This window comes from Bubalus kerabau, chromosome 19, assembly GCF_029407905.1.
Source record: "Bubalus kerabau isolate K-KA32 ecotype Philippines breed swamp buffalo chromosome 19, PCC_UOA_SB_1v2, whole genome shotgun sequence".
In the NCBI taxonomy this organism is placed as follows: Eukaryota; Metazoa; Chordata; class Mammalia; order Artiodactyla; family Bovidae; genus Bubalus; species Bubalus kerabau.
In genome coordinates this window covers 48,176,325-48,200,300 of record NC_073642.1, presented here as the reverse complement: position 1 = coordinate 48,200,300, position 23,976 = coordinate 48,176,325, and the positions used below count along the sequence as shown (strand labels likewise).

General features: G+C 35.1%; 1 protein-coding gene across 8 annotated transcripts in view; it reads right to left on the bottom strand.

The window, feature by feature from the left end:
- MIPOL1 (mirror-image polydactyly 1) overlaps positions 1–23,976 on the bottom strand; it is a 336,828-nt gene that overhangs the window by 55,053 nt on the left and 257,799 nt on the right. For 6 of the 8 annotated variants that reach the window (XM_055556697.1, XM_055556692.1, XM_055556694.1 and 3 more), the window contains one exon: positions 12,801–13,031. In XM_055556697.1, the coding sequence (XP_055412672.1) occupies positions 12,801–13,031 (231 nt within the window). Of the gene's footprint in view, positions 1–2,275; positions 2,676–12,800; positions 13,032–17,228; positions 17,337–23,976 lie in introns of those variants that run through there. The other 2 variants (XM_055556696.1, XM_055556698.1) reach the window with 2 other exon arrangements.

The window sequence follows — 23,976 nt, the reverse complement described above, 5'->3', positions numbered from 1 at the left end:
TTTGGCATAGTCAATAAAGCAGAAATTGATGTTTTTCTGGAACTCTCTTGCTTTTTCCATGATCCAGCGGATGTTGGCAATTTGATCTCTGGTTCCTCTGCCTTTTCTAAATCCAGCTTGAACATCAGGAAGTTCACGGTTCACATATTGCGGAAGCCTGGCTTGGAGAATTTTGAGCATTACTTTACTAGCATGTGAGATGAGTGCAATTGTGCGGTAGTTTGAGCATTCTTTGGCATTGCCTTTCTTTGGGATTGGAATGAAAACTGACCTTTTCCAGTCCTGTGGCCACTGCTGAGTTTTCCAAATTTGCTGGCATATTGAGTGCAGCACTTTCACAGCATCATCTTTCAGGATTTGAAATAGCTCAACTGGAATGCCATCACCTCTACTAGCTTTGTTCGTAGTGATGCTTTCTAAGACCCATTTGACTTCACATTCCAGGATGTCTGGCTCTAGGTCAGTGATCACACCATCATGATTATCTGGGTTGTAAAGATCTTTTTTGTATAGTTCTTCTGTGTATTCTTGCCATCTCTTCTTAATATCTTCTGCTTCTGTTAGGCCCATACCATTTCTGTCCTTTATCGAGCCCATCTTTGCATGAAATGTTCCTTTGGTATCTCTGATTTTCTTGAAGAGATCTCTAGTCTTTCCCATTCTGTTGTTTTCCTCTATTTCTTTGCATTGATAGCTGAAGAAGGCTTTCTTATCTCTTCTTGCTATTCTTTGGAACCCTGCATTCAGATGTTTATATCTTTCCTTTTCTCCTTTGCTTTTCGCTTCTCTTCTTTTCACAGCTATTTGTAAGGCCTCCTCAGACAGCCATTTTGCTTTTTTTCATTTCTTTTCCATGGGGATGGTCTTGATCCCTGTCTCCTGTACAATGTCACGAACCTCATTCCATAGTTCATCAGGCACTCTATCTATCAGATCTAGGCCCTTAAATCTATTTCTCATTTCCATTGTAAGAGAAACCCAAGTAAGAGGGTAGGTGTTGCAAGAGGGCATCAGAGGGCAAACACACTGAAACCGTACTCACAGAAAACTAATCAATCTAATCACACTAGGACCACAGCCTTGTCTAACTCAATGAAACTAAGCCATGCCCATGGGGCAACCCAAAATGGGGGGTCATGGTGGAGAGATCTGACAGGATGTGGTCCACTGGAGAAGGGAATGGCAAACCACTTCAGTATTCTTGCCTTGAGAACCCCATGAACAGTATGAAAAGATAAAATGATAGGATACTGAAAGAGAAACTCCCCAGGTCAGTAGGTGCCCAATATGCTAACTGGAGATCAGTGGAGAAATAACTCCAGAAAGAATGAAGGGATAGAGCCAAAGCAAAAAGAATACCCAGCTGTGGATGTGACTGGTGATAGAAGCAAGGTCCGATGCTGTAAAGAGCAATATTGCATAGGAACCTGGAATGTCAGGTCCATGAATCAAGGCAAATTGGAAGTGGTCAAACAAGAGATGGCAAGAGTGAATGTCGACATTCTAGGAGTCAGCGAACTGAAATGGACTGGAATGGGCGAATTTTATTATATGTTAGTGTCACTTATTAGATAAAAGTATTAGGAACACAGACTTATTCATTATATTTACTTCACATATAATAGAAATATGAAGGCTATTAATTAGTCATGCTCATCTTTTAAGCATATTTTAGAAAATAAAGCTTACTCGTTTGGGTTTAGCTCAAGACTTTTATAAACTGTAAAGTGCTAAACAAGTCTAGTAATAAAATTTGTTCTGGAAAAATACACCATATTTTAATTTAAAGTAAGATTCAGTTATGTAAGCATTAGTAACAGGTGAGTATAGTGAACTACCTCTTGACTATATATACAATTATGAACCTCTAAAATCTTACAAAATCAAATGCAAAGTACCTTTCAAGAATGCATTAAAGTTCAAAGGCTCCTTTGTACTAAACAATGTCTCTTTGCATTTTCTAAAAAGGCAATAAAAAAGTTCTATTCCAATTGTAAAATATTTTGGCCTAAATTAATTAGACTGATTAATCCTTGAGAATGGCAACAGAGATTTGCTCTATCAAGTGAGTTTCAAGAAAATATTAAAGGATGACATTAACAAATGTTATAAATTGAGAGTCCTCAAACGAAAGTAGTGAAATCAATGTGTAAATATAAACTCTGATTTTGGTCTGTTTCATAATGTAAACTGTTTTTCATAAAACATAATCTGTACATTTGTCATTTAGTTTTGAAGATAAATGTCGTTTATTTTTGAAGTTGAAAAATAACAAAAAGACTTTAGACCCACATATAAAAGGTATGCTTTTTATCCTTTTCTGAGACGCTGACCTGTATATTCATTTAAAAATGAACACCACATCTTTACGTTATTAAATCTTTGTTTTGATCTATTAGTATTCACCAAAGTGCCATTTTATAAAACCTCACACTGAATAGACAAGGCTGGAGGTGACCATCTGCAGCTTTAGAGTCTGTGTTTGAATTGATGAAAAGAGCTTTGTGTTTTCATTGCCAAGTTTGATTCTTCCAGTCATTAGGCATTCCCCTCAGATCACATCAATGAAGCCGTACTCTCTTACACCCATGTGTTAAATTCTCTTCTCCTCATGGTTTCCTTTGCCAGCTCTACTCAAGAATGACTACTGGGCCTTAGCCACATTCTTCTCACAGCTGTGTCAAAAAGAGCATCAGAAAGTCTTCTTAAAACCCATATGTGTATCTGGTCAGTTCTCAGTCTTAGGGTCACCTCACATTGTCGTGTGATTATACAGAGATTCATTCTTGTTCTTGAACTGTGCTACTCCCATCATTCTGGGAAAGATTAGGCCCTCCAGTCAGTAGTAGAGAACTTCTTGGGACACTGATGTGAAATATACATAGCTCAGAAAGCAGATTAGTAAACTAAAGAAGGTGACATTTCAAGATTTTGAGCATGTTTATGTTATTTTTACCATTATGTAGCTTGTCAAATGGTATAACACAAAAAGAAAGAAGACATACTTTCATTATGCTTTTGGATACTATTGTATGTGAAGGAAAAAGTTGAATGATGATGCTGTTCCAAGAACTATTAGTTTGAATGCTATACATGTCAAAGTAATTAAAAAAATTAAAATAGTTAAGTTCAGTAATAGGTTCCAAAATACTATTTACTATATAAAATTTTCACTTCTGGTTAGTCTTTCCATAGCAACACCTAATGAAGTAATCTATAGTAGCAAAATTATTCTTTTCTTTATACTTAGGTTAAGAGCTGAAGAAAAAAATGATATTTGTTGAGTTGCTCAGGAATATATTAATAAAACAATATAAGAAAGAAAGGAGGAGGACTTCAGCTGCTATTATATACAATATTGCTACAGAATGCATTCTTTTCTCTGTAAATGTAAATGATGAAGAATGAAGTTTATGTGAGGACTGTGTTTATGATTTCACTATCAGACAGAGTTACCGTGAAAGAAACAATATTCTTTCATTTACAGAGGGCCAAATGTGCACTTGGGAAAAATCCTTTAGTGGGGGATATAGACAAACATGGAATAATGGAAAGAAAGAATCAAACATGGAATCTTACAATCCAAGTAAAATTTGTATTTCTAGTTGCTCTTGGGTTCAATTTAGAATTTTTCAATTATATTCTGGGAATAAATCCTATATCTAGTAAAGCAGTATACAGCAGACTTTAGATGAATACACTGACAATTTATTAAAAAAAAATCAGACCCTGATTTATGCAAGCATGTAAACATTCTCTGTATCAATAGATAGATATATTATATCCAATCATCTGTGCTTTTAAGAATAGAGAAAGCAAAAGAGGAATTTCTGAATGAGTTATCAAGTATAATCAAGTTGAGCAACATACAGGCAGGAATGATGAAAACTTTAAAAAATCGAATTTCTACAATAGCTTCCTTTTTTTCCTTGAGTACAAAAGAAGTATGCTAAAATACTCAGTGGTTGGTGATATTAAGTACCTTTCCTAGGAAGTTCAAATCACTTTATATATCTTATTTTTATCAATTCTAAAACTATTCTCAGGTAAGAGAGATGAGTTCTCCTATCTTTATGAAGTACCCTGGGGTCAAGGGTTAAACAATTAAGAAGGCTTTTAACTGGAGCTAAGAATAGAAACCTAGGAAAATGGTACTGATTAGAGCATAAGACCACTCTAAGGAATTTACATTTCATGTATATGCATGAAAATCACAATAGGACATCTCTGCAGTGTAAGAACTCTCGTACTTTTTTCAGCTTGTCAAGTTTCAGTTAAAGTGTACTTGATCATCATTCAGTGCGTCCTATAATTTCCCTAATAAAGGTCCATATAGTCAAAGCTATGGTTTTTCCAGTAGTCATGTACAGACATGAAAGTTGGGACCATAAAGAAGGCTGAGCACCAAAGAATTGATGCTTTCAAATTATGGAGCTTGAGGAGACTTTTGGGAGGCCCTTGGACAGCAAGGAGATTTAACCAGTCAATGCTAAAGGAAATCAACCCTGAATATTCATGGGAAGGACTGATGGCTGGAGTTGAAGCTCCAATACTTTGGCCATCTGATGCAGAGCCAACTGACTGGAAAAGACCCAATGCTGAAGAAAAGACCCTGAAGGCAAAAGAAGCGGGCAGAAGAGGATAAGATGGTTAGATGCATCACTGACTCAATGGACATGAATTTGAGCAAACTCTGGGAGACAGTGGAAGACAGAGGAGCCTGGTGTACTGCAGTGCATGGGGTCGTAAAGAGTCAGACACGACTTAGTGACTGAACACTAATAAATAATTTCCCTAAAATAATAGGAACTCATATTTTTTATTTCAATTACTGTAACACTGGGATTAATAAAAAACAATAAAAATTCCTGCATTTTATTTAATCTTAAACAGAAACTATATGAGTCTCTTATTCAACACTTCTATTCTTTTTCTCCCATTCCTCTCATGATCATCTGAAACGTGTTTTATCTATCTTAGTAGGCTGAGATGAATACTAGTCCAACTCTAGATCACCTAGTGAAGACAGACTCCGAAATGAAGCAGCCAATTAAATGTAAGAAGTCATGTTGTGATTTAACTTTTTAGGCCCTACTTTCAGGCTGTTTATGATTCATTCCATAAAATTAACTATAAAAGGGAACTTAACAGGGACAGGGCACATACTTAGGTTTAGAGAATCCCTCTTCTTCTTTACTCTGGATCTTTTACTTTCTACTTCATTGGAATTTCTCAATTTTAATAATCACAGATTAATCCTTCCCTGGTAGAAAGAAATGAGCTAGACAATTAAAACTATGTTTCTTTTTCATGTCAAAGTGAGACGTTCCTTGAAGATCAAGGTATAAGCCTCAATTCTCTAGTTTTATAAAGAAATGAATATAATTATATCACCTATCAAACATGGTAGGTATTTCTGTATATAATAAAAGTAGCTCTAAGGAAAGCTACTTTATGTACTCAGTGTGTAAGAGAGGGGATCACTATACAAATATATAATGGAATTAAAGTTTTTATAAAATACATACTTGTTTGATAGAGTACAAGATGTATTTCATAAGTTAAATAGGTATTTAATTTAAAAACATGTGTTATGATTAAAAAACCCAGAACATTAAATTCTTAAAAAGCATATCATGTGTTCAAGAATAAAAATTAAGCATGTTAGATCATGTATATTTTGCGATGACTGTTTAGGAGGCATCTGAGTCAATTTTCCATATATAAAGGACATAAAAAACTATATCTAATTACCTCTAGATTTAGAAGGTGCTGTCCAAAGCTGATGGGGGTGTTCAGTTGTACATAAACTATCACAAATAAATTAACTATTTGACTTATTATTTGCTGAGGTACATATCATACTTCACAGAGCTTTTAAAATCTCAAATATAAAAACGATTGTGAAGAAATATCCAGAAAAGTTTCAAATCCTCATTTACTAATAATACTAATAAATCCAAGTAAACTTTCAACATTTTATTAAATATTGATTTAAACCTTATGCTGAGTTGAGAATTTAAGAAATGTACTCCTTGATTCAATTAACAAGTATCATATTTACAAAGCATTCACAATACATCTAGTATTGCTTTGCAACTGTAGTCCAACCAAGAATTTACAGGGAAAATAGCAAGATAAAGTTGGCAAGAGGTAGAATAATTTTAATGAAAACACAATATTAATGCAACTATGTAAAAAAAATTCATTGACGCTTTTCACATTAAACTACGTAAAACTATTTGAGCAGAATCATTTATCATTATAGTTAATATCAGATTCTGGAACTAGCAACAAAACTATAAAGTTTAGTGGTCTTTTGATGAAAATTGTAGGTTTTTTTTTTTTTTTTAAATAATAGTAGGCTTTAAAAAAAAAAGTCAAGAAACTGGAAATGCTCTGTTCCCCTTCCCAGCGCCCAGAGTCATCTACCCTGTTTTATAATTCAACCTGCAAACAGATTAAGCAGCTAAGTTTGTGGAAAGTATGTTTGCTCTCTGCTAAGAACCGTTGTGTGACACTATGGCGACTCCCCTGATACCTCAAAGTGAACTACAGACTGCTCTCACTCATCAGCAGGGAAACCAGGCTGAGAATTCACAACTTCTTTGTAACTTCAACTTCTTCATAGAAATCACTATTTGGCCAACGGCAGGAAAGACTTTTATTAGCTTTACATGCTCTTTACTTTTTTTTTAAAATAGCATTCAAAAGCCACAGGATGCCCTATATTTCAGAAGGAAATGTTTTATGCTGATCTTTGAAATTTTAATTATGCAATTAAAAATTAGAATGCCTGCAAATGTTAACTAACTGATTTTTTTAAAGTTACAGAAAGAAAATTCTAAATAGTTGATACATTTTTCTTCTTGAAGATATATTAGAAGTTTACAATTTTAGTCCAACCTATTCATTATATAGTTATAGTTTATGAGGAAATAAACATCAGTGTAAATTTGGCCCACAGTAAAGATGGTATGTGATGAAAGTTATTTCATTTTAAAACCTAGATCTTTGAGAGGTTTTCTAACCACATCAGTCTGGCTGTAAATACTTTTAGGTAACTGTGTAGCTTAAATACATTAATTACAGTAAAATATATTAAAAAATCCCTTTGGGAACTTTTGCTCTAGGCCAGAAGAAGTGTATCTGTAGATGGAAAGACAGGTGGAAAAATACAGCACAAAGAATCAGATTTTATAATGTCTTGTGATAAAAACATCATTTAGTGGACTAGTGCATCAGTTTTCTTTTTAATAAATGAGGACTATGGATGGTCTAGGCAAAACTATTAAGAGAAGTTTTTTATAACAAAGATCTCATGTTCTTAACCTATTTTTTTAGCCTCCATGTAATCTGCATCAAGTATTGGCAAAAAAAAAAAAAAACCAAAAACAAAAACCCTAAAAGGCAAATCACTATATGCTCCTCTTCCACAAACACATGTATACCTGTGGCGGATTCATTTTGATATTTGGCAAAACTAATACAATTATGTAAAGTTTAAAAATAAAATAAAATAAAAAAAAAATAAAAGAGATCTACATAAGGAGAGTAATGTTGAAGGCAAAGGAATGGATTCCATTGGTGAAATTTTAGGTATCACCCAGATACCTGGGCCAAGAAGTTATTTTTGGTTTGTGAAGTCTGGCATTCATCACATTTTACCCTATAAGTGACTATCTGCCTATAAATATTGACTACTTTATGGATAGTAATTCTGTACAACTTTCCTTTCCAAATATACCCAGGTTAAAAAATTTAAGAAAAATATTTACTCAAACAAATAAAATATAAATTTAAAATAAAATTATTAGAAATAGTGGTCTCTCTGTCCTATTTACTGAAGATTTCAGGTCTTTTAAATGCAATTAAACTTGATGGAAGTTTGTGGTTAGAACAAGCTGATCACTAGCAAGTGTGTGTGCTCAATCACTCAGTTGTGTCTGACTCTTCTGTGACCCATGGACTGTAGCCTGCCAGGTGCCTCTGTCCATGGGATTCTCCAGATAAGAATACTGGAGTGGTTTCCATTTCCTCCTCTAGGAGATCTTCCTGATCCAGGGATCAAATAAATCCCTGTCTCTGTGTCTCCGGCATTGGCAGGTGGATTCTTTACCACTATGCCACCAGGGAAACCCTTTTCTGTCATTATATCAAACTATTAAATTGTTCTAGTCTGGCAAGCCACTCCAGTACTCTTGCCTAGAAAATCCCATGGATGGAGGAGCCTGGTAGGCTGCAGTCCATGGGGTCGCTACAAGTCGGACACGACTGAGCGACTTCACTTTCACTCTTCACTTTCATGCATTGGAGAAGGAAATGGCAACCCACTCCAGTGTTATTGCCTGGAGAATCCCAGGGACAGGGGAGCCTGGTGGGCTGCTGTCTATGGGGTTGCACAGAGTCGGACACGACTGAAGCGACTTAGCAGCAGCAGCAGTAGTCTATATGTTCGTAAGCATTTATAGAGTACCCACTTAACAGCTGGCATCTGTGCCAAGTATTTGGAGGCAATGGGGATACAAAGATGAACAGAACACCATCTATGGCTTGGAAAAGCTCCATGATGACTAATTTTGCAGGGATCAGAATAGATAGGATACAGATATACAAAGCAATTTTAACACCTAGCTGATTAAGACTTCTAACAAGGGTATGGACTGAGTATTACGAAAGCATTAAAGAATGGAAATATAAAGAAGCATCATAGGGGTAACATTTAGATCAGAATTTAAGGAATAACAAAAATCTGGCAAGGCACTAAAAGGGAGGAATATTTTCTAAGAAGGCGAAATGGCAGGAGCAGAGATCCTGTGGTAGGGCATCATGGGGGAAGATGATACTAAAACAATGGGAGAAGCCCATTGATAGGCCTCCGGCAACCCACTCCAGTACTCTTGCCTGGAAAATCCCATGGATGCAGAAGCCTGGTAGGCTGCAATCCTTGGGGTCGCACAGAGTCAGACACGACTGGAGCGACTTAGCAGCAGCAGCAGCAGCAGCATAACATGCTAAGTTGTTTAAACTTTAACTTGCAGGGGTTAAGGAGTCCCTGAAAGATTTAAAATGGGGAAATAATATAACCTGATTTGTGTTTTAGAAAAATTAACTCTGGTGGCGGTAAGGAAGACAAATTTTGAGAGAGCTACAGGCAGGTAAACTAGTTCTAAGATTATTTCAATAGTTTAGAGGAATAATTATTTCAACAACCATGAGGGATGATGAGGGCCTGAATGAATAAATTAACAAGGGAAGAGTGGTGGGAATCAGAAGATACTTAGGCAGTAGACAACAGAGACTGATGGCAAAGTGAACGTGAATGACAAGAAAGAGTGAGGGAAGAAGGAAAGGGCTGAAACTATTGAGGGCTATGATGGAGACAAGAAATACAGAATGGGAGGGCTTTATTTTCAGAGGAGTAATTTTTCACCAAAAAAATCTATGACACAGAAGACTGTGATTTAACTTTCTAGGATGTTGGAGAAGATTTGGTAGAGAAAAGGCAGTTGAACTACTCCTATGGGTTTGATAAATGCGGTGATACTAATGATATAACTTGCAGAATGCTACAGTAACTGATTACAAACTAGGCAATTTTACATACTATCCAGTTTATTCTTCACATAAACTCTCCCTGTGAAGTCAGTGTAACTGTCCAAATTTTTTCACTGAAAAAATTTTGCTTCAGGGGTTAAGTAATCTGCCCCATATCTGACAGGAAATAGGTAGGAAAGCAGGGACTCAAACACAGGTCTGTCTGATTTGACTACAAATCTTGACTATCTTCTACACTGCAGGGAGTCTCATAGGATGAATACAGTTCTCATGAAGGAAAAGGGCCAAAGGCTCCAAGGAGAGAGGCCAACATATATAAAGGCATTTAGCCTTGAAAAGGTAGTGCCCTTCTGAAGAATGAGACAGCGCAGTGTGAGTGAAATGACAAGAGGAGGGACCATGCAATACACATTGTTTTAAAAGCATCACATGTATTATCTCATCTAATTCTTACAACATTATGAGGTAGGAGTATTACTATCCACATTTTATTGTCCACATCAGCATAATGTTTTAAAATAAAATGTCCTAGTTCACATACCTATACATTCTGAATCCAGAGCCTGAGATTTTAAATTAACATGTTGAAGACGTATGAGCATTTTTACTTATTTTACCATGATCATATACTAGTTTTATAATAGTTAGGAATGGCTGGTGAATTTAATATTTAGGAAATTACTGGTGATCTTAAGAGGAACAATTTTAGTATAAGAGCTAACCATAGTGTATTGAGTAGTAGACGAGCTAATGGGAATTGAAAAATTAGAGTGAATACAGATCAGCTATTTAAGAAATTTAGTTATGAGGGAAAGGGAAAATGTGAACATTTTTAGTTTAAATTTTGATTATTGCCTCGAATACTGATATATTTACAAAGGACCTTCAAAAATAATTGCTAGTAACAGTAATTCAGATTATATAGAACATACTAATACCATCTAATAACATCTTACAAGTTGGCTTCCTGGAAAGTTATCATCTTATATCCAATAAAATAGGCTGATGCCCACCATAACTGTGATGAAGATACACTGCACACTTGAGGGCAACTAGAGATGAAAGATAGTGTATAAAATATGAAAAGGAAAGCCTGATAATACTTCCTCTAGGTCTGATTGCTAGAAATCAGAATAAAAGATTTAACATTTAAATTAAAATTTAACATTTAACTCTGGTAACTGACATAATTATTGCACTTAAACCCTGTCCATGGTTGGTGCCATTTCCAAGTTTTGATTTGTCTGTTGCTAAATGTGAAAAATAAGGGCAATATCACTAGTTTTTCAAAAGGTTAAGCATTATAAGAGAAAATGTTATTTCTACTTCTTGGGGTATAAAATTATTTCTTTTTTTTTTTTACTGTATTTTTTTTTAATTTAAATTTATTTATTTTAATTAGAGGCTAATTACTTTACAATATTGTATTGGTTTTGCCATACATCAACATGAATCCTCCACGGGTGTACACATGTTCCCAATCCTGAACCCCTCTCCCACCTCCCTCCCCATACCATCCCTCTGGGTCATTCCAGTGCACCAGCCCCAAGCTTCCTGTATCCTGCATCAAACCTGGACTGGCGATTCGTTTCTTATATGATATTATACAAGTTTCAGTGACATTCTCCCAAATCATCCCCACCCCACTCTCCCACAGAGTCCAAAAGACTGTTCTATACATCTGTGTCTCTTTTGCTGTCTCATATACAGGGTTATCGTTACCATCTTTCTAAATTCCATATATATGCGTTAGTATACTGTATTGGTGTTTTTCTTTCTGGCTTACTTCACTCTGTAAAATCGGCTCTAGTTTCATCCACCTCTTTACAAAATAATAAGATAGCTGATGAGGTTTAAAAATGAAAGCTGACAACATTTCCAAATATTTTAGAAATCTAATGCTCTTTGGGAAACACAATTTTAGGGAATTTTAGTTATGTAAAGAAATTAAAGGATTGCATGTAAAGAAAACTTTGAAATTTAAAGTACTTGTAGCTTTTAAGCAAGTTGATCCAAAATAGATCTTAACTGTCAAAAGTTACTGATTTGTAATTGACAATGAAATGAGATAGACCTAAATATCTATCTTGGTGTTCTTAGAACATTAATATTTCATTGTGAATAATTATAGACAGTTGCTGGTCAAATATAAACTTAATCTTTAAACCTATAAAAATATAATATCATAAATCATAAGTTTCAAGGTAGAAGACATTGCTTTAAAGATTAATATGCAAAATTCCTAATCTGTTTTAAAAAAGTCTTGACTGCATATGTACCTGACCTTGGGCTATGAATTAAGATATAAGATATAATTTCAGAAGTGTGAGGGAAATGTTTGAGACCTATTTTCAAATAAGAAGTAGTGAGAAGTAAGAAATCTTGAAGTTAGCACTTACACTTCATACTGTAAAAATGAAAAAAACTGCTAAGGAAAAAGGTTTGTTTTAGAACTCTTTGTCTTAGAATTTAGTGTCTTAGAATTGAATGCGATTAGGTGTGTAAATGATGCAATGCTGTTAGCAATACATAAAAAAAAGGCTCTGTTAAAATGACAAAGTTCTATTACATTAAAGCTGCCTAAGAAAATTCTGCTACAGTGTTCAAGTCTCATCAATTAACAAGCGATTTCATTATATGGTAAGTTATTTGTTATCATTTTGCTAGCTATCATTAAAGACTGACTGATTATGCAGCTTTATTTAAATCTGAATAAAAATGCAAAGATTATTTAAAATAAATATCATACACTATGAAAGCTGTATTGAATTCTTCAGAGGAACAACACAAGAAAACGAATTTCACTGTACTGGATTCTATGTACCTAGAGGTCTCAAACTGCAAGATCATAGATTTCAGCTCAGGCAGGATTACTTTGATGCTAAATGAATAAAATTGGTAAACTTGCCCGTCTCTTCCCTTTGCTAATAACTTCATGTAGTACCTATGAAATGATTTTTATCGTATGGCCTCCATGAACTCACAAAGATCAATTACTAAGTTAAAAAAGTTAAAAACAAACAAAAATAAAAGTTGTTTGCCCTAAACAGTAACCGCGATTCCCAAGTAAATGACTTTTTGACCCCAAATTTAAATATGAACTAAAAAAGTTCATTTGGCTCAATCCACTTTTGTCTGAAACTATTAATAGCATAAATACATATTACTTAGTTGCCAAAACAAAGTGCTTTTGCCTTGTTTTGTTTCATACTTTTGAAATAATACAAGATCATTTTACTTACTTCTGAACTTTATCATTGGCTGTTCGGGAGGCCTCTACAGCATGCTGAAGCTCTAATTCCATGTTTGCTCGATCTGTCAGAGCTTGCTGCAGTTGGGTAGCCAGTTCCTCATTTTGTTGTTGAGTGATGGAAACAATGTTCTCTCTATTTTTTAAAGCTTCTTCATAGGTACTAAGTGTAAGATTAAACTGATCCTTCAGATTTTCTTCTTGGGATAAAGATTTGTGTAAACTGAGAAAATATAAAAATAAAAAAATTTAAACATAAATATGTAGGCTTACAGACCAATAATCTATTAAACAAAAAGCTCCAGTTAGAAAGATCCATTTCTAAAAATCAATAAAGGCATACTTAAATGGATAAATGAAAGTAATTTTTATATCATAATATTATACTTGATAATTATCCATTTCTCTGCTTCTAAGCTGAAAGCTACCCAGACAAATGATTATCTTTGCTACCAAAGCATACAAAAAGATGCTGTAAGATGTTAATTTAATTATATCAGTGTAAATATTACATTCAATTTTCTTTAAAAGGAATAGCAAAGAATTGGAAAATAAAGTATCTCTAGGTAAATAAAAGAATGTAATAAGCTGACTGCAAAGAAGTGAGAAGTAAGAGAATGGGCATCAGTTTAGTAGATCCAGGGTCTAATTCAGCTGAACACTTAATGAGAATGAATGAGGTTTGTACAAATACTGATCAGCCTTATACACAGCATTTTCTACTTGTCACAGTTGAGATATGAATGAGGTTAAGATTACCAGTCAGACCGCACAGAAATAATATGTATTCAGATATATTTTCTTTTTGTTAATGAATCTTACTCCAAATACACCCACTCATTAAGTCATACAGAGAAACAGCATATAAATTAAGACCAAATGAAAGCAGAAGAAAATGCAGACAAATAGAATCCTAAAATGCTAAAGGTCAAATCTTTGATATGTCATTACATCTACCACCTGAGGTTATTTTGAAATGGCACCAAGCACCTCACTCAATTAAATAAAGACATTTTGAAAATATAAATATTTAATAAGGGGAAATTTAAAATCCACACAGGAGATGTTCTTTTTTTATTAAATAAAATCATTTCAGTATATGCATACAAAAGAAATGTCGATGGGAGACTCGAAGTAAAACAACCCAACTATATAATACAGATTGATAATGTTGAAAGAAAGTAATCTAATCCTTAAAGCTGCAGAAAGCTTGTCAGGGAACTTTAACTCTGGCTGAATATCTAGCCTAGTACTTTATCTAAAACTTTTCAAACTAAAGTAATTATAAATTTCTTCTTCTTGATTTAGCAACCTATACACCTCTCCAAGGTGCTCACTTTGGAGAAGGTGTCACAAGGAAATAAGATGGACCTGAGGCAGGGACAGTTAGCACACCAAAAGAAATTCCAGAATTCAACTTAATCTGGAAGAGAGAATGCTGCTACACTGTGGTCAAATGATTGATTACTATGTATGAAATAAAAATGGTATATAGTGCCAAATTGGCGGAGTGCAAGGAAAGTGTCTTCCTTTGTACTTTTTCACCTCCTTATTTATGTATCTAACTCTTATTTCATTCTTCTTGCTACCAATCCATATATTTAAACACTTCTGTCTCTTGCTCATTTTCCTATTCTTTCTCTGTCCTCTCATACTTTCTACATTCTTCCAACTTCCAATTTCTTTCAATCCAATCTTTTTGTTTACTTGAAAGACCCAAGAAAGGAACTAAAAACAAAACCAAACCAAACCGCTAAAAGGTCTATGTTCTTTACTTTTAAATGTCAATTACATTTTAAATTATATACTGTGCACAAATCTAAAACATTCAGCTTTGACAAAATGTAAAGAACAAAACACAGAACAAATACAGAACACTCCAGTCCTTACAGTTGATCCCCTTCCCAAAGGTAATCACTAATTCAACCTCTATCAAGATTAATATTGACTGTTTTTGAACTTTTTGTCTGACTTATTTTAGCTAACATAAAGTTTATGAGATTCATCCTGTTGTTGCATGTAGTTCATTTTTTTAAAAAATTCTATTAAGTTTTCTGTTAAATAAATACACAGCAACTCATTTCACCACTCCACTGTTGCTGCCATGAATAAATTCTTGTACGTGTCTTTTGATGGACCTACGTACTTGCTTCTTTTTTGTTTTGTTTTTGGTTTTTGTTTCCAGGTTTACTGAGATATAAGTGACATAAGCACTCATACCTGGAACAGAATTTCTCCTTAGGGTATATGTATGTCCAGATTTAGCAGACACTGCAAAGTTTCCCAAAGTGGTCACACCAATGTATGCTCCCATCACAAGGGAGTTCCAGTTGCTCTATGTGCAACCTTAGAGTGGGACTGCCAGTCCTTTACACTGTGGCCATTTTAATAGGGGTACAGTGATATTTCATTCTCTTAATGTTGTCTTTTGATGAATACAAGTTCTTAATGCTAATGAAATCCAGTTTATTATTATTCCACTTATGGCAGTGCTTTCTTGTGTCCTATTTAAAAAAATCTTAGCCTATCCAGTTCCTTTGTATTTTAATCTTACATATATGCTCCTCATTTAAAACTTACAGTCGGTCAGCTTATTTTGGGAATTCTGAATTTGTTTATGATACCTAAAACACTCTCTAGTATATTATAAACAATTAACTATTAAGAATCAATGACTCAGTTTTAAAAATTATACCATTATTAAAATCAATGTTATCCCAATTTAATTCCCTACTCATTCGTCATTTATTAGTCTTCTATCATTTAATATTTTCCTTTTGGGGAGTAAGTTTATACTACCTGATTTTAATTTTTCTCTCAGATGGACCTGTGACTGGGACCCTTTATTCTCAAGCTCAAAAAGCTACTCATCATTCAGCGTGTTTTGGAAACCTTTAAATCCCCATCAAGGCTTTCTCAGACTGAAGTAGTAGTTGGAGTGATCTCATAAAAAGATGAATTAGATAATGTCACTCAAAACCCTATAATAGTTCCTCACTGAATTCAGAATAAATCTCTGATGATAATAATGAACTACATATTTTAACTAAACCTCACTACAACTTGGAAAGTCCTATTAATATTACTTTTTTACTAATAAAAAAACTGAAGCAAAGACATAAGTAATTTAATTAATCTCACCCCTAGCAGAGCCAGGATCTGAATACCCATTACAGCCTTTTACTTGGGCTGGAATCCTCCCCTACTTGCCATGGGCTACAAAGCCTTCTGTCATCTGGTCTCTCTACGTACCACCTTTTAGCAGACATTCCATTTCTCAGGTGCAGCAAGCTTTTCCTGCTTGAAGCATTTGTTTGGAATGCCTTTCTCTCCACGCTTCTGTGTGACTAAGCTCCTAGGGCTCAGCATAAGTACTGGTTTCTCAGATAAAACTTTTATGTCTCTTCATTTAAATTTATATGTTCCCTCATATAACCTCTTTTCCTTCTTAGAACTTACAATACTTTGCAGTTTTTTTCAGTATCATGTGATTTACTTTCTAATTCCAACATATTAACTTACATAGGGAAATTTTATGGGAAGAATATATTCATAAACTTCAATAAATCAGAATGTTTATAATTTAGGGAAATTTTCTTAGAGGAGTAAAGGTGAAGTAGAGTTGGAGAAGGAAATGGCAACCCACTCCAGTGTTCTTGCCTGGAGAATCCCAGGGACAGAGGAGCCTAGTGGGCTGCCATCTATGGGGTCGCACACAGTCAGACACGACTGAAGCGACTTAGCAGCAGCAGCAGAGTGGATATAGTCCTAGTGTGTATAAATCTATAACCACTGAAGTAAGTTTTTGTTTTAGTGCTGTTTTTCTGCGGCCCCATGGACTGTATCCCGCCAGGCTCCTCTGTCCGTGGGATTCTCCAGGCAAGAACACTGGATTGGATAGCCATTCCCTTCTCCAGGGGATCTTTCAGACCCAGGGATGGAACCTGGGTCTCCTGCATTGCAGGCAGATTCTTTACCATCTGAGTCACCAGGAAAGCCTGCACTAACACTTTTCTTCAGAAAGTTCTTCCCTAAATTGACAAGAGGGTCACATTGGTTAGTTTTCTTCAGAGTCTTATCACATTTAACCTCTGTTCCAAGTTGATTGAGATGCATTGCTTTTCAGATGCATCTTTTCCCATACAGCAGCATTACAATTTAATGGCACTTAAATGGCATTGTATAGGAAAATATTTTAAGTTGCAGTAAGAATAAATGATAAAACAACAGCAGAAAAGCTGTTAATCACCCCCAGAAAGAGTGTGGCTTACAGGGCATTAACACCGGATGGGAACGAACCCTTATTTATTATGAAGATAATGAAGTAACATAAAAAATTAAATTAACGCTTTCAGTTTTGAAATTATGTAATTCTTAGTGAATGTTTTTATAGAAAGTGAGCCTTTAAAAATATTTTTACCAGCATTTAGTGAGTAGAGGCCACAGATGTTGCTAAACATCCTACGTTGCAGAGGACAGATCCCCACGACAAAGAATTATCCGATCTAATACGTCAAGAATGTCAAATCTGGTAAACAAAAAGAGATTGGATTTGGATTTTGAAGAAGGAGATTCAGATTTCAGTCTTGCTGTTCACTCTGTCTGAAAAATACAGTACCCCTTTGACTGTTATCCTCAACTCTAAAATAATGAGAAAAACCTCATTAAGTTTATATGAGAAAAAATGAGGTAATCTATCTATATGAAAATATCTAGCACAACATCTGGAAGAAACCAGCTATTTATACACTATATAATTTTTTTACATTATATAATTTTAAAGAAATAATTTATATCTAATTATTTTGTATAAGATATCATATAATACTTAGATATTTTATAAATACTGTGATTAAAAAAACCTGCCTGTTGCTACAGATTTTTCATGAATTGGGAGAAGTAACCTAGTTTTCCTAATTTTATCACTCACTGATAACATTATTAAATCATTAAAAAAAAAAAAAACAACAGGCAGGTTTGACTTGTTTTACTGAATAAAAATAAATAAAGACAAAGCTAGTATGGAAAGCAGAAGTATGAGCTATGCTGTCCTAACTACAGTTTCTGAAAAGACAGAGCCTCTTTTTTACTTCCCGGTTTATTTCATCAATTAATTTAATCTGAGTTGCAAACTTACTGTCAGTATCTTTTCTCTGAATAACTTCTTTTAACATTTCCTGCAAGGCAGGTGTTTTGGTGACAAGCTCTCTCAGGTTTTGTCTGTCTAAGACAGTCTTTATTTCTCCTTCACTTTTGGAGGGTAAGGTCCCTGGAAGTAGAATTCTAGGCTGATGTCCCAAGGTTTAGTCTGACAATTCAGGGTGCTCCAGACTCTGTTCTGCTTTTCTTTTCAGGCTTCATCCTACCTATGCTATCAAAAATTTTTAATTCTAGTCAAATGGTAACATAAACTATTCTTTAAAAACACCCTCACCCTTTTCACTATGGATTACTGCTCACACTGTTGCCTCCACTATGAATGCCTGATCACTACACTTTAAGACCCAGATGAATAGCCACAACCATCATGAAGTCACTCTCCCATATTCTGCCAAGGAGACACAACTTCATCACTTTCCACTATCCTTCATACTTTATGCTTGTCTTATCTTTTCTACTTTAATACTTTCGCTCTTCTTTATTTCCTTCTATGGCCAAGCACAGTGGCTTTTCTGTAAGAGGCTGGCAAAAATTATCTATTGAACATTGTTGCTTAAATGCTCCATTTGAACAAGTGGACTCTAGCGTTCTACAAGAGTCATATCAGTTTTACTTCCCTTCCTTTTGTCCTTATGTTTGTACGAAGCCTCATTCTCCACTTCGTTCCCTCATCCCGACTCCATTCCATTCCATTTTTGAGGAATATTTAAAAAGTTACCTTTTTGTTTTGAGATAATTACACATTCATATGGAGTTGCAAGAAATAATACAGAAGATGCCTGGTATCCTTAACCACCTTCCTCCCAACAGTAACATTTTGTAAAATTATAGCATAATAGCACCACCAAGATGTTGACATGGATACAGACAAGATACAAAACAGTTATTTCACCACAAAGATTCCTTCTTTTTCCCTACTTCCTTACCACTCCACCCTCTCCTTAAATCTAATAACTACTAATCCGTTTCCCATTTGTATAATGTCATTTCAAGAGGGTTATACAAATAGAAAGGTTTGGGGATTTTCTCTTTTCACACAGCATAGTTCCCCAGGCATTCATCCAGGTTGCTGCATGTATCAATAATGGAATAATAGTTTTTTTCTGAGGAAATGGTCTGTCACTTCTAAGTTTCCATTTTTATGTATGTAAACTGCCACACAATTGCCCTCATCTCACACGCTAGGAAAGTAATGCTCAAAATTCTCCAAGCCAGGCTTCAGCAATACGTGAACTGTGAACTTCCAGATGTTCAAGCTGGTTTTAGAATAGGCAGAGGAACCAGAGATCAAATCGCCAACATCTGCTGGATCATCGAAAAAGCAAGAGAGTTCCAGAAAAACATCTATTTCTGCTTTATTGACTATGCCAAAGCCTTTGACTGTGTGGATCACAATAAACTGGAAAATTCTGAAAGAGATGAGAATACCAGAGCACCTGACCTGCCTCTTGAGAAATCTGTATGCAGGTCAGAAAGTAACAGTTAGAACTGGACATGGAACAACAGACTGGTTCCAAATAGGAAAAGGAGTACGTCAAGGCTGTATATATATGTCACCCTGCTTATTTAACTTCTATGCAGAGTACATTATGAGAAACGCTGGGCTGGAAGAAGCACAAGCTGGAATCAAGATTGCTGGGAGAAATATCAATAACCTAAGATATGCAGATGACACCACCCTTATGGCAGAAAGTGAAGAGGAACTAAAGAGCCTCTTGATGAAAGTGAAAGAGGAAAGTGAAAAAGTTGGCTTATAGCTCAACATTCAGAAAATGAAGATCATGGCATCCGGTCCCATCACTTCATGGGAAATAGATGGGGAAACAGTGGAAACAGTGTCAGACTTTATCTTTTTGGGCTCCAAAATCACTGCAGATGGTGACTGCAGCCATGAAATTAAAAGACATTTACTCCTTGGAAGAAAAGTTACGACCAACCTAGATAGCATATTGAAAAGCAGAGACATTACTTTGCCAACAAAGGTCCATTTAGTCAAGGCTATGGTTTTTCCAGTGGTCATGTATGGACGTGAGAGTTGGACTGTGAAGAAAGCTGAGCACCGAAGAATTGATGGTTTTGAACGGTGGTATTGGAAAAGACTCCTGAGAGTTCCTTGGACTGCAAGGAGATCCAACCAGTCCATTCTGAAGGAGATCAGCCCTGGGATTTCTTTGGAAGGAATGATGCTAAAGCTGAAACTCCAGTACTTTGGCCACCTCATGCGAAGAGTTGACTCATTGGAAAAGACCCTGATGCTGGGAGGGATTGAGGGCAGGAGGAGAAGGGGACGACAGAGGATGAGATGGCTGGATGGCATCACCAACTCAATGGACATGAGTTTGAGTGAACTCCGGGAGATGGTGATGGACAGGGAGGCCTGGCATGCTGCAATTCATGGGGTCGCAAAAAGTCGGACACGACTGAACGACTGAACTGAACTGAACTGAGAGCTGTTCATAGTAATCTCTTACTGTTTTTATTTCTGGAAAGTCCATAGTGATATCCTGTCATTCCTGATATCGTCATGTGTCTTATCTCTGCTCTTATGTGCTTCTTTCTGTTCTTGTTTTTAATATTTTCCTCCTTCTGCTTGGTTTGTATTTAATGTTCTTTTCCCATATTCTTGAGGTAGGACCTTAGATTGTTAATTTGATACATTTCAAATTTCCCTAAGGTATGAATTTAGTGCTAAAAATTTCCCTCTCAGCATTGCCTTAGCTGTGTCTCAGAAATTTTGGTATGTTGCAGTTTTATTTTCATTCACTTCCACATGTGTGTGTATACATATATATACACACATATATACATTTATATATATTCTAATTTCCCTTGACAGTTCTCCTTTGACTTATTGATTATTTAGAAATGTGTTGTTTAGTTTCCAAGTGTTTGGAACTTTCTTGTATCTCCTTGCCACATAAGGTAACACTTAAAGGCTCCAGTGATTTAATGTGGATATCTTTGAGAAGAGGCATTTTTGGCCTATCACAATTAATAAAATCAATAAACCTCTAGCCAGGCTAACCAAGAAAAAGAAGATAAAAATTACTAATAGCAAAATGAAAGAGAGGTCTTCACTGATCCCAGGCACATTAAAAGTAACATTATGAACAACTCTATGTCCACAAATTTAATAACTTAGATAAAATGGACCAAATTCCTTGTAAGATACAAACTAACAAAACTCATACAAGGATAAATAGACAGTTTGAATAAGTCTTTAGCTATTAAATGAATCAACAGTCAATGATATCCCAAAAAAGAAAGCACAAGGCCCAGATGAATTAATTAAACATTTAAGGAAGAAATGATACCAATTCTTTTTCTTTTGATATCAACTAGCTCTTCATAATCTCTTCCAGAAAGCAGAAACTGAAGAAATATTTCCAAACTCAATCTATGAGTCCTGGGATTATCCCAAAACCAAAATCAGATAAAGATATTATGAGAAAAAAAAACCCCTACAGAATATTATCTCCTGTGTATACAGATGCAACAATCCTCAGCAAAATATTAGTAAATCAACCCCAACATAGTATACAAAGAATTATGCACTCCAACACATAAGATTTATTCTAGGTATAAAACATTAAAAAGTTGATTATTGTCATTCATCATAAAACAATCTAAGAAAAAAAATCATTTGATTATATCAATAAATGCAGAAGAAGCAATAGCAAAATCTAAGATCTATTCATAATGAAAAGTCTCAGCTAACTAGAGGGAGAAGAAATTACTTAACTTGATACAGAAATCTGCCAAAAAACTCTAAAGCTAACATCATACTTAATGGTAAGAAATGAGATACTTTCTCCCAAAGATCACAGCAAAAGCAAACATATTTCCCCTTACCTCTTCTGTTCAACACAGTACTGCAAGTTGTAGCTAATGCAGTAAGACAAGAAAATAAAATGTATACAGGTAAAGAAGGAAGAAATAAAACTCTCTTTGTTCACAGATGACATGATTGTCTATGTAGAAAATCTCAAAGACTCAACAGAAACAAAACAACAAAACTCCTGGAACTAATAAGTGACTGTAACTAGGCTGCAGGATCGAAGGTTAATATAAAGTTGATTGCTTGCCTATCTTGGAGCAGTGAACAGTTCCAATTTAAAATGAAAACATACTACCACTTATATTACCACTCCCTCACATGAAATATTTAGATATAAATCCAACAGGAAGAAAACTGGAATAAAAGAAATCAAAGACCTAAATAAATGGAGAGATATTCCATGTACATGATTAAAAAGACTTAATACCGTTCGTTAAATGTCAATTCTTCCTAACTTGTCCTATAGATTCAGTGAAATTCCAATCAAAGGACCAGAACATTATTTTATATATTGACAAACTGATTCTAAAGTTTACATGGTGAGGCAAAAGATTTAGGACCGCCAACTCAATATTGAAGGAGAAGAGTCAGAAAAATGACATCACCCAACTTTAGGACTTAAAGCCACAGCAATCAAGACAGTATTATGCTGGCAAAAGAAGAGACAAACAGATCAGTGGAAGAGAACAGAAAGTCTTGAAATAGATTCATACAAATGTGGCCAACTGATCTTGACAAAAGAGGAAAGGCACTTCCATGGACAAAGAATAGCCTTTTCTCAAAGTGCTGGAACAAATGAACATTCAGACAAGAAAAGAATCTAGACAGAGAATTGACACCTTTCACAAAAAGTAACTAAAAATGTTTTATAGGCCTGAAGAGTAAAATGCAAAACAATATATATCTAGAAGATAACATAAGAGAAAACATATAAGATCTTGGGTTTAACAATGAGCTTTTAGATACAACACCAAAGACATAATCCATGAAAAAAAATAGATATAAAACCTTATTAAAATTAAAAACTTGTATGCTGCAAGACACACTGTTAAGAGAATGAAAAGACAATCCATAGACTGAGAGAAAATCTTCACAGCAACATGGATGGACTAGAGCTTATCATATTTAACCATATTTTAGTAGGAATCCAAAGCGACATGAGAAAGGAATTAAAAAAAGGCAAGCATGGCCAGCCATGGCATAATATCCAAATCAGACCTAATCACACCTAAATTCAGCCATGTCTAAGTTATAAATCGAAGCACCTTATCAGGTAAGATAAGCCCTACCTGTGATCAGATATCATATTTATGTAGACACTAGATAACTAAGCTATTAGAAATGGTGTAGAAGAAATCCCTGCATAATGTAGCAGATTGGTGTCAGTCAGCTTTAGAAAAGAGTGATCTCACAGTGCCGAGGCCTAATTAAATGTCAACGATCATAATTTGTCATCCTCCTTCTACTGAGATGGGGCACTCTATCTATGAACTGTCACAAAGGAAGAGTATCACCCACATAAGGGTCAGTTCTAGACAAAAGGTTTTGAGGAGCCTGGCTACACTCTTACTAGCCTATTTCTTAGCAAATGGCTGAGAAGTATGTTCAACTATTGAAAAGCTATGCTCCATACCATCTGCATGAATAAATCATTCTACTAAAAATGTAAAAACAGCAGACCAACTGTTCTTACATAGGGTAAATATTTTTCAATTTTATTAATGATCCTAAATGACTCCCTTAGGAAAAGTAAATTAAGTCCTATTAGATATATAGTTTTATTTCACATTATAGAAAGCCTAGGATAAGCACTGATGCTGATCTCAGCTATGAAGTTTAAATAAATTCATTTTATGAGACCATTACAAAGGCACAGTGCTTGATACACAGCTGTTGCTGTACCGCTGTTTGTTTAATTGAGTTGTTGAGTAGGGTTCAGTCAGTACACACAGACTGGAAGCATGTGCTTTGCTTTACTTGGAATCGGGCGGCTGCATGGTGACATGTCAGGCCCTGCTTCCCCGCCTCACGTAAATGAATGACTAGTGTGTGCTGGGGCACTTTGCTAGAGCTAGAGTAGTGACTAAACACACATTTCAAATGATTGCAAGTGCTATCAAGGAAGGGATGTGACATTTGAGTTGAAATTTAAAGGTAAGAGTAGCACTAA